At 27.5% G+C, this 12,495-nt stretch overlaps 1 protein-coding gene across 1 annotated transcript; it reads right to left on the bottom strand.

Moving 5' to 3' along the window:
- Window positions 1-3,282: 3,282 nt before the first annotated feature.
- Window positions 3,283-6,422, bottom strand: LOC110652963 (probable E3 ubiquitin-protein ligase RHY1A). Its single transcript, XM_021808585.2, has 3 exons — window positions 5,819-6,422; window positions 4,582-4,769; window positions 3,283-3,854 (listed from the first exon to the last, which is right to left on the bottom strand). The coding sequence occupies exons 1-3, from the start codon at window positions 6,047-6,049 to the stop codon at window positions 3,404-3,406; spliced, it is 870 nt and encodes a 289-aa protein (XP_021664277.2). The 5' UTR covers window positions 6,050-6,422; the 3' UTR covers window positions 3,283-3,403.
- Window positions 6,423-12,495: the final 6,073 nt, after the last annotated feature.

The following is a 12,495-nucleotide window of genomic DNA, read 5'->3' as shown; positions in this document are numbered from 1 at the left end:
TGGTGTGCTGGTGATCATGGGAACGCTATTCAAAATAGCGTCCTCACGTCAAAACACTATTTTAAATAGCGTTTTGGCATCATGACGCTATTTAAAATAGCGTTTCTCTGTTGGAACGCTATTTTTATCAATGTTTTTGTATTTTTTCACCCCCTTCCCATAAATATCTAACAATCTAATCCATTTCAGTATTTTATTTTTTAAATTACCCTTGTACGGTCAATTTCCTCATAAATCCTCTTCACCATCCAATCATTACTGAGCTTGTCTGTGTGGCAACCTGTAGGATTCGGTCTTATGTATATATATATATATATCTTGAAAATTCCCATGCTCAATGTAACTGTTCTTCCCCACCTTAACCCCCCGTCTAGACTTCTTCTTCAATGTCACTATGTATTTTGTTTGCTGGTATAATCGACTTCGACGGAACTCAACCTCAGTAATTTTTGTAGAGTGACTCAATATCATTAGATTAAAATTTATTGATAATGTCACTAAGGATCTTTATACACTTCCTAAATTTCTAAATTCTTAAATTTTTTATTATGGGGTGTAATAAAAAAAAAAAAAAATATATATATATATATATATATATATATATATATATGAATTTGAATTCAATTTTAAAAAATGAGTGAATTATATTAAAGTAGAAGAAATGAGGACGGAACGTCAATTATAAAAGTGTTTTGAGGTCTAAATATTATTATAAATAATATATAAATTTTAAATAAAATAAAATAATTAAAAAATTAAAAAAAAAAGTTAAACGCTATTTAAAACAGTGTATAACTTTTATTTTAATTTTTTAATATTTTATTTTATATTTTAAATAAAATATAAATATTATTTTAATAAATAATATTATATATTATAATATTTTTATTATAAAAAATTATTTTTAATTTAAAATTAAATAAAAAAATTAAAATATAAAATATTATTATAATAAAATAATTAAAAAATAACAGAAAGGCTGCACGTTATAAGTGCGTACAACTTTTTTGTTTTAATTTTTTTTAATATTTTATTTTATATTTAAAATTTATATAAATATTATTTTAATAAATAATATTATATATTATAATATTTTTATTATAAAAATATTTTTAATTTAAAATTAAATTAAATTTTAATTAAATAAAAAATTAAAATATAAAATATTATTATAATAAAATAATTAAAAAAATAAAAGAAAAGCTGCACGCTATGAGCGTACAATTTTTTTATTTTAATTTTTTTAATATTTTATTTTATATATAAATATTATTTTAATAAATTAAATAATTAAAAAATTAAAAGCGTTCAGTTTTTGTTTTAACTTTTTAATTATTTTATTTTATATTTTAAATAAAATATAAATATTATTTTAATAAATAATATTATAATAATTAATATTAATAATATTTTATATTTTAAATTTTTATTTAATTAAAATTTAATATTATAAAATGTTATTAATATTAATTATTATAATATTATTTATTAAAATAATATTTATATTTTATTTAAAGTATAAAATAAAATAATTAAAAAATTAAAACAAAGGTTAGATATTATTATAATAATTAAAAAATTAAAATGAAAAAATTAAATGTTATTATAAATATCGTTTAACTTTTTTAATTTTTAATTATTTTATTTTATTTAAAATTTATACGTTATTTATAAGAGCTTTCAAATCATTAAAATGTTATTATAATTAATGTCACTCTCTTATCTTTCATTATTCACTCATTTTTTATAATTAAATTTAAACTCACATTCTATTTATTTATTTATTTATTTATTTTTTCGATTACACCCTTTGGTAAAAAAACTCGAACTCCTCCCCACAGCAGGCTTGGAATCAACACCCATTTACTGCTTAGCTATCAAGCTTATTTGTCATCTTGGGTTCTCCGGGGATAACGGGAAATCAAACGAACAAGGCTTCTTCAGCGCAATCGAATGGCTTCATGAAAACGACCCTTGTGTCCTGGCAACCAATCTTGAAAACTTTGCGAGTTTTGGGTACTTGAAATATGATTATCGAATCTTGACTCTTGAAGTAGTACTAAAAGACGCATCAAGTGGGAGGAGAACAAAGACCAAGACAGAGATGGACAAGGAGAAAATGAATGTTTTGAGGAAGAAGAAGGATTCTAAAAGGGCAAACGGGGCCATAAAGATCTATTAATAAATTCCGAGGTATCAATATTTACACAACTGTGTTGCTGATGTATTCGCAAAGTTGCTAAAATCTGATACAGAATACTTGAACTCTGGTCAGATTGGAAAGATCAACATGGCTTCCAAATGGTGTCTTCCATCAACGGATTGTAAGAGAGGGCGCTGGTTTGTTAAAGCATTGCAAGGACAATTTTCCCTGGCGATTTGGATCCTGACTACTCTGACGCTAGAGAATTGGTTAGGTCAGTTCCAAGGCATGAGTACATAATGTAATCATCCAGTTCTGGAGAGGAAGAGATGAGAAATTGTTTGTATTCCGTTTGACTTATCAAAATGTTTGAATAGAATTTTGCCTTGAGTTGCATCGACATGCATCTTTTTAATGTATTCCGAATATTGCTTTTGCTGTCATTACTTGCAGGATTCATTGATCATAATAAGCTCTAGATTTTGCTTCAATTGTTTCTTCTTATAGTTCTTGCGTGGTAAGAGTACAACATAAATGAATCAAGCGTCAATTTCTGCTGAAAAACAAAGAAGTGAATTTGGGATTGTCAAGAGCGTAGAACTGATACTCTGATCCTCATCTCAAACCTGCTAAGTTATGTCACGAAAAAAAATTTTAATAAAATTCTCACCCTGGCCGCAAGGCCCCAGCTCAACATATTGAACAAGGGAAAATTCTACAACGCATTGTAGTACTCCCTCAATCACATAGAAGTCAGTCCACCATGAAATAAAGGTCCACCCCACTTTTATATTAGTAAGGAAGCATCTGCACCAGATCATAAACCCACGTAAGTGGGCACAGAGAGTTGATGAAAAGAGCAGCTTGGGGCTCTAAATTTTACATCACAACATGGTCATAAGGGTATATCCAGGTATTAAGATTGCAGCGTTTAAAAGAAAATTAAACTAACATACTTAGCCCATGATGACTCCACCAACTTCTCCGTCAATTTAGAAGGAAATTAGTGAGTAATATATAGAGTTATGGACTGTAAGGACTCGACAAATGGGATAAATCAACTTAAAATAGATACCGAGGACTTGAAAGATTGGCAATTTTGTGCTAGCAACTCAACCACAGAAGAAATGAACATCATATAAACCAAAATTACAAACCATATACTCAACTCAGTCAAATCAGAAACTTTCATTACAAAGTTAAAGAAGAGACATAAAAGGAGGAGGAAAATCTCTTTCAGAAAGGACATGTAATCTATATTTATGATTTATGACTACTTACAACTATATCTCTTCGACAATATGGACAGTCACCACAAGTTCGAACCCAGGGATTCAAACAGGCAGCGTGGAACCTATGCTCACATGGTAGGCGAATAAGCTTATCTCCTTCCTTGAAACTTTCAAGACATATACTACAATCCCATGACACTTGACAAATTTCCTCTTCAACACCCCTTTCCAAGCTGCTATATAACTCGAATGGTAAACTGGCAAGATCCTCTTGAGTTAAACCAGGTGGTTTCTTCCTGTAAGATTCCTGCACAAATTGCAGTCTTTCTGTTTGGAAAGTTGGGTCAGGTAAAGGTGCTCCTCTAGCAGACCACCCTGATGCAATGTCAGTTCCCCAGTCCCCTGCATCAGCAACCCTTATGTCATCACCAAATGTATACTCCCTGTTGTATATGCCAAATGACACCCTGCCACTTCGCCTACATAATGCCAAAATGAAATGTCAGCACACTAGAACACAAACCAGAGCCAATGATTCAGAAATTACTGTACAAACATGTACTAGCAAATAGAAAGAATATAACATCAATCATCTCTTTCCCAGCCACAGTTATCCAGTACCAATAAAACAAATACTAATGTCAACAAAATTCAAAATAATAGAAAACATTAATTATTTTGAGTGATTATATGCCTGTGCCTGTGGAATAAGCACTGACAGTTTCCCATGTGAACTCTGAGGTGAATGCAATAGCTAAAGCACCCCATTTTTGCCATAAATCATTTTAAATTATTTAAGTCAACATAGGGAAAAAAGTGTTTAGTCCCTCCTATGCAAAGTAAATTTAGCAATACAATACCATGAAGTGCTAGACTTGTAATTGTATACTTTCTTTCTTTTGCCTATTAACTAGACAAAGATTTAATCATCAACATTTTATAAGGGTAAAAGCAGTAGCTCCTACGGCACAATGTCTTTCAAAGGAATCAATATTTAATAGTAATAAAGCATTCAAACTCCATCCAGTTTCATTATACAAGAATAAAGGTAGCACCGAAGTTGATAGGTTGGCATCAAAGCTTGAAACATGCCAAAGTTTACCACTGTTAGCGATTATGGCTACCAAGTCATTCTAGCCTACATGCAAAGACAATTTTGCATACACACAGCATTATATGTGGAAAGCAAATAGATAATTAACTCACCTGTGTCCAGAGAGCGACACCGCTCTCAATCTCTCAAGAAGTCTTGCCCTTGCAAGTAGCACAGCTCCAGGAAGCCTTTCGTTTCCAGTCAATCTTGGCCTTCTTGTGCTGCTTGAAGTTTCTGAGCTGGTACTGTTGCTTGGTACAAACTGACTTGTACCTTGATCAAGCTGACCTGGGCCACGATTCTGAAAAAGCCTTAAGCAGTAGAAGATGAGAACACAGCATATTAACCAGCATTGCTAAAACTGAAAAATTGGTCAATTAGCAATTATATATGCTTCAAGCCATCCAATTTAGAGGGAAAAGACATTATAAAGCAAACGTAGTAAACGATAACAAAGAGATAAAGTTGCAACCTAATAAAATATAACATACAGCCCAGTAGTCAAATGAACCAGGGCATAACAAAGTACAATATGCGGTTGAGGTATGCCCTAAAAGACACTTCTTATTGTCTAAAGTTTGAATGAAATGTGAAACATCCATCATGTAAGGCAATTTATGGTTTTAGAGCAATGGCATATATAGAATTTGAGGAGTTTAGAAATAAACCATGAACGCTAACTATAATCCAAGTCTGATCCCACCACCAATTGTAATTTCTCCAGGTTATACAAGTACATAGTTAGCAGCTCATGGTTTCTAGTTACTACTGATTACTGAATAATTATTAATTGCTTCATATACAACACTGAAGAAAATCCTATATTCAGCAACTTTATTAAAAAATCATTGTTCTCTCTCTTTCTCTCACTCTCTCTCTCTCTCTCTCTCTCTCTCTTTCTCTCTCTCTCTCTCTATTTTTTTTTTATGCTGTCTGTAGCCAAAGTACTTCATTCTCCGGTCGCTTATCGGAAATATGCATGCATGAATACAATGAGATTTAGAACTTTTTGAATTTCATATTCTTCAATACCCCAATGATGAAAATTAAAAATTGCCGCTTAAAGCACTAGAGAGAGGGAAAAACACCTCAATTGTTGGGGTTTGATCAAGTTTGAGAAAGGAGATTTATTTGGGTTTCCCAAGTTCATATTACTTTGGAAATTTCCAGTTATGCATTTTCTATTAATCAATTTTCCAGTCGAAATTAGCCTCATTCACACTTCCAGTTCCTAAACAAAATTAAAGAAAAATAAAATAAAGGTAATACTGAAAAAAAAAAAATTCTTCTCTTTCTTAACATTTCGTCACCAATTAAATGTAAAAGCGAATGAAAATTCCCGGTCCTTACAGCGTGAGAAGAAAGCCGATGGCACAGGCGACGCACGTGCGGAGATCTCCGGGGAGGATCACATCCGTCCAAATCATACCGGCTATGATTATCATGATGGTGATGGTGGCGACGAGCGTAATTAAGGTGAAAATTTCGGTCAGAACTGGAAGGGTCAAGCTCCAGATCCGCGGTGGTGGCTCTGCCCACCCGCGACCTCCTCTGATAAAAAAGCTCTGATGCGCTCGTCATACAACAATACAAACACAACACTCAACGATGCATAATCCGATCCGAGACTCGTATATGAAGGAAAACGAAAGAGAATTTCGAAGAAGAAGCGAAAGAATGGGAAAATTAAGAAAAGAATTTGGAAGAGAAGCGGGAGAGATTATGAGGAAAACGCAAGACAGCTTCTATGAATCGCATAGAGAAAGAGATATAGAGATATCCATCTGTTGTTTGTTTGTCTGTCTCTGAGACGGAAAGAGAAAGGAAAATGAGATATGGAATTGGGGAGGAAAAGATTGAAGAAGATGAAGATATTCTCCCGTGAATGTGATGGCCGGTTTAACTTTCAACTGTCTGACTTCTCGTTAAACGGTGTCATTTAAAGTACAAGAGTTATATAAGATTTATTCTCTCTCTCTATATATATATAGAGAGAGAGTTAATTTAGTTAATATATAAATTTTATTAATAGTATATAAAATAAAAATATTTTATCAAAATTTAATTAATTAACATAAAAATTAAAATTTTATTTATAGTATGCTATTTATAATATTTTATTAATAATATATATATTTATTAATAATACATATTACAAATTTTTGTTAATAACAAATATTTTTTTTTTGAATTTTTAGTATTTATGAATAAGATATTTATACATACAAATTTTCTTTCCAAATAGATTTTGATTATGGTTAGATTCAGACCCGTCTAACTCAAAATTGAAATTAGATTAGAAAAAATTGTTAAAATAAGATTGATTAAAACTATCCTTGAACTGGATCAACTATTAAAAAATTGTGAAAAAAAAAACTATTTATAATTCTAGTATGTTTAAACTATTTACAAAAACAGTGCTTGTTTTATGGGAAGAAAAGTTAAAAAAAAAGGATTTATAATAAAGAGAATGCTACTACTAATAGAAATTTTAAATGCGTCTAAACTTGCGTAAGAGGTTATACAGATTATAGTTTTTTGCTCTTAAAAATATCATTAGGAATGGAGTTTTCTTTAATAAGTTAAATTACCAGCTTTTTAGATGAGTATGAGATTAATGCTCTTGAAATATTACTGAAAGTAGTATTTTGAGAGTCATTTGGCTCTCCACGATTGAAAAACATTGATATCTAGATTTATATTTTAATAATTTTTCTTAATAAATTATAATGTAATTATGAAATATTTATAATTTTTTTTTTGTTACAAGGATCACTTGCAGTTACTAAAATTAAAATTATAAATATCTCACAATAACATTAAAATTTATTAAGAAAATTTATTAAAATATAAACTAGGATATCAATATTCTTATATCGATGGAGAGCCAAATGACCTAAAGATAATAAAATTGTTAAAAATACTATTACATAATATCAGGGAAAAAAAACTAGGAGAAAATAACTAATCAAATAAATGAATGAATGTAGTTAAAGAAAATAATAAAACTCGATTAGTCTTTTATAGATGGGAAGAGCCACTAAAAGGGCCATTGGGAGTGACATTTTCATATACTTATGAAAATGCCTCTTCCAATGGCGTTTTTATAAGCCATTACTATGTTGTACTAGGCGTGCAGAAGTTGCAAGAAATGATATAACGTGATTTTGAAAATGCTACCCTCAATGGCATTTTTAAAAGCATTAATCTCATATTCTATCAAAAAGTTAGTGATTTGACTTATCAAAGAAAACTATATTCGTAGTAATATTTATAGGAGCAAAGAAATATTTTCTATGGAGCCTCTGATACAAGCTTTGACACACTTAAAAATTCTATTGGGAGTGGTATTTTATTTATTATAAACTTTTCTTTGAAACCTATTTTTCCTAATGGCGTTTTTTTAAGTAAAAATTACTTTTATAAATAGTTTCAAATTTACATTACAATTATAAATAGTTTTTTTTCACATTTTTTTAATTATTAACTCCCTTAAACTAGAATGACATAGATCAATAAGTTTTTCAAGCAAAAATTAATTTTTCTTTTCTAAAAATAAAAATTGAAAAATTCAATTGTTAGATTTATCAAAACTATGCAAAATCGAAAACAAATGGATATTGTAGTCCCATTTCGACTTCTCTTAACCTTGATAAGAATTGGTAAAAAAAAAAAATCAAATTAGCAATTGATCAAATCGAATTGTTAATTCATTAGCAATTGATTTTGCAATCAATTCAGTTAGTTGCAATAAAGTTTATTGTAAATAGCAACTAACAATAGAATCAATTACTAAATTAATTAAATTTAAAAAATAAAATTTTTGATAATTGTAATCGGTTGCTAATAGCAATTGAAACACAATCAATTGCAAAAAATTTGATGCCTTTATTTTTTTAATTTTACAATTATTTTATAAATTAGTTGTTATTTATAACTGATTTAATAATTAAAAAATCGGTTACTAATTTAAAAAAATTTAGAAAAAACAAATTTCCCAATAACAATGAAAAATTCAAATAAGTAAATTTTTTAAAAATTAGTAAAATTACTAAACACTAATACTACAAATAATTTACTGATAAAAAATACATTTATACAAAAATTTTATTTAATGCCAAAGAAAAATAAATTAAATAAAAAAATGAGAAAGAAAAGATGATGAAGAAGAAAAAATATGAAAAAGAAAAAGATGATGATAAAGAAAATATATGAAAAAGAAAAAGATGATGAGATAAAAAATAGATGAGAAAAAAAAATGAATGAAACATATTAGAAAGGAAAAGATAATGAATAAAATAGATGAGAATAAAAAAAAATGATGAAGAAAATGAGAGAAAAGAGAAGAAAGAGAGAAAAAATTAATTGTGAAAAGAATGAGTAGTGATTTTTATAACCAAATTAACAACCGATTTTAGCAACAAATCTAATCGATTGTTGATTATTTTTAAAAATTAGACGATTTTTTAGGGGGAAAATTTTGTAATTAATTCGGTTTCGGTTGTAAAATTGATTGATAATAGTAATCGATTTTATTTGGTTCTAAAAATTGATTGTTATTAGGAATCGATTTGCAAATCTATTGCAAATAAAGAAAAAATAATTACTTGAGACTTTCTAGGGAAGATTTTACAACCGATTCGACAATCGATTCCAAAAATTGATTATTATTAACAATCGATTCGCAAATTAGTTACAAATAGAAAAAAAATAATTGAGTAGGAGTTTTCCTCCCCAAAATCAATTGCAAAAATTGTTTGCTAAATTTAGAGCCTTCTATAAAAAAATTATTGTTAACAACCAATTTTTTGCAATTGACTTAAATTGAAGCTATGTTTTGAAACCAATTAAAAAATTTTATAATTTAGTAATCAATTTTTTGATTGTTTGTTAATAACGATCAATTTTAAAATGGATTGTTAATCATATATTTAATATTTTTTTAATAACAATTAATAATTAATTTACCAAATAATAACACAATTGATTTATAAAATAATGGTTAATTTTTTAAAAAATAACTATTTTATTTAAAAAAATAAATTACAAATAAATTAAAAAATCAATTAATATTAAAAGTTGATTATAAAAATCAATTCTAAATCTATTTGTTTTTTTAGTGCTAGTAGTCACCATTATCCATAGTTCATTTAATAATGTACTCTCCACATTAATATGATACCTTCAATATTTATTAAATAATCTTAGGTACTTTAAAAGAGTACAATCCTAAATAACAAAAATTAAATTAAACTATAAAGTGTTAATTATGTTTCATTATTTAATAAATTTAATTTTATTAACTATTATCATTTAAAATGTGCAAAGAATATTAGTAAATCCTAATTTAAAAATGTGATAATCAAAATAATTTGTTTTAATGTTTAACATATTTAAATCGTAAAAATTAAGAAAATCGCTTCAAAATGCCTTTTACATTCGTGTTTTAACGAAACAATCATTAATTTCAATGGTAAATAATTTTATCAAATTGGATAGGATAAATTATTTTTAGAGTATTGAGATTTGTGCATTACTTCATTAAATTTTTTTTCGTTGTATTTTTGATAGGATGCAAATCATTCACATATTCTTTTTTAGTAATTTTAATAAATTAATTTATTTTTAAGTATGTTTTAATTAAACATATAAATTATTTGAAAGTTATTTTTAAATAATTTTATTAAATAATTAACTGCTCATTAATTAAAAAAAATAACTTAAATATAAATAATCAGACCAAAGTTGTCATAAGAATAAGAAAATTTTTTCACTTTAAATATTTTTTTGGCCATTAAAAATCTAAAGGAATTATTTAATCTAATTTAATTGAACAGTCAAAACTTGAGGAGATATTATTCATCTGAAAAGATTAAATTTGAGTCCCTCCAACTCAATTTAAAAAATGAAAAGGAGTTGTTAGAAATATTTAAATTTTGACTTGAAGTTTGAAAATTAGTTGGTTGACAAAGACATTGAGAAGATGAATGATTTTTTTTAAGCTGGGAGGGTTTGATTGGTTACATTTTATTATTATTATTATTATTGTTATTTTTAAAAAAATAATAAAAACAAGATAATGTGCATGAAATGTCAACAAAAGCCATCATCAATTGTCTCCACCAGCGAGCCGTGGACCGCTTGAAGCATTATCATGAGTCATGACCACTTACTAGGTCCACTGCATAAATACTGTCAGACTCTAAAGCACCATAGATAACAAGTTATGTTGCAAATCCACCACACGAACCACCATTGTGATTGCGAAGCAGGCTCCACCACAAGCACGACCAACTCTTTTAGTCACTGATCCGTCAATATTTAACTTGTTACAAGCTCGCTGGTGGACAAAATTCAGCAAATTTCCTTAATTGACCCTTTATTTGAAAGAAACAAAAAGGAGAGAAATTTCTTTAAATTTCTTTTCTTAAATTCGTTTGATTGATTTGAAATATTGTCTTTTAAATTGAACTAAAATGTAAAGAAATATGGAGATAAAAGTATTATTTATATTAAAATTACTTAAATGTATTTATAAAATATAATAAAAAAATGATAGCATAATAATTATTTTTTTTGAATTATATTTTTTTATATTCTAATAATTTATCTAAATAATATAAAAAAATAAATTTTCTTTTTTTATTTTTTTTTTAATTTCTTTGTATTTTTCCTCCACAATTAAGTGTTTTTGAGTTTTTCATATCTACAAGAAAGCAAATTTTTATGTTGATTGATTAAAAGATTTTACAGCATCTCTCTTCATTGGAATCGAACAATTGATGGATCCACCCTGAGTTTCTACTCTTGATTATTAAATGATATGTATGGTGTCTCTTATACTAGAGCTTATTCGATGTAATCTGTTCTGTTTTACTTGTCTTTTTATTAAAAGAAAAAAAAAAGTCAATATCAATTGTTGATAGACTGGGAGCAGTCAATGGAACTAGAGTTTAAACATCATAGGAAGAAGAATTTGACTTGTAGTGCAATGCTGGTTATTAATTTAGTACGAATCCATTAAATTAATGGTTTGGGCTCATAAAATTTGGAGTATGATGGAAGATTAAGAAGCAATATCTTGTGAATATAATAATTTTCTAATTTTTTTAACAAATTATTTAATATATATATATATATATATATATATAGACACACACACCCACATAATTAATTTGGTAATAAATACATTACTAAACTCAACTTAAATATCACACTTAAGTCCATTTTTATCAATTTCTATATTGATGTCTATATCTATATTACAGCTAAACAAAAGAGAAACTCTTTTATCTAAATAGTTTTTTCTTATATATTTTTTTAGAGAATTTTAAACTTTTTAATGAATTTTGAAAAATTTTTAATTGATAAAAAATTTTAATACTAATATAAATACATCTCTTCCATAGTAAAAAAGAATGCGTCTTATTCGTAACATTTGTTTTGATTAATAGACATATCTCTTCTTCTTTTACCTATTAATTAGATATGTCAAATGCAATATATAATGGATTGAATCTAATATTCAGGTAAATTTAATCTCTCTCTATTCTTTTAAAGTGCCTTTATAAATTGTGTATCTATAACTCTTATGTTGGATAGTAAGGTGATCGCTACATCATAATCTAAGGATGTAACAAGTAATATAAATAAAAAACTATTGGCTTTGTGGTCGTGTTTCCCCTAAATTCCTTATCAGGTGCTAAATTCAACTTTAATTATTTGTTCTTCTATTTTATCAAACTTATTCAAAGGGAGTTAATTTAATCCCATCTACAAGAGGAAGAGAATGATTCAAGGTCATCAACGGTTGGGAGCCATCATGAAAAAACTATGGCTGCATACTAAGCTCTCAAAATCAAAATTAAAGCTTCATAGTGGCTATGATAGAAAGTGATGAAGACAAGGCTTCCCTCTATTTGTTGTTTGCATTTTTATTTGCTGTTTGATTATAATTGGAGTATATTTATAAATAAGAGATTGAGAAGGGCATGGTCCTTTCAACCTTTGAGGAAGGAAAATACAAA

This window comes from Hevea brasiliensis, chromosome 8 (genome assembly GCF_030052815.1).
Source record: "Hevea brasiliensis isolate MT/VB/25A 57/8 chromosome 8, ASM3005281v1, whole genome shotgun sequence".
In the NCBI taxonomy this organism is placed as follows: domain Eukaryota; kingdom Viridiplantae; phylum Streptophyta; class Magnoliopsida; order Malpighiales; family Euphorbiaceae; genus Hevea; species Hevea brasiliensis.
The sequence above is the reverse complement of the archived record's forward strand: the minus strand, read 5'-3'. Positions and strand labels throughout refer to the sequence as shown.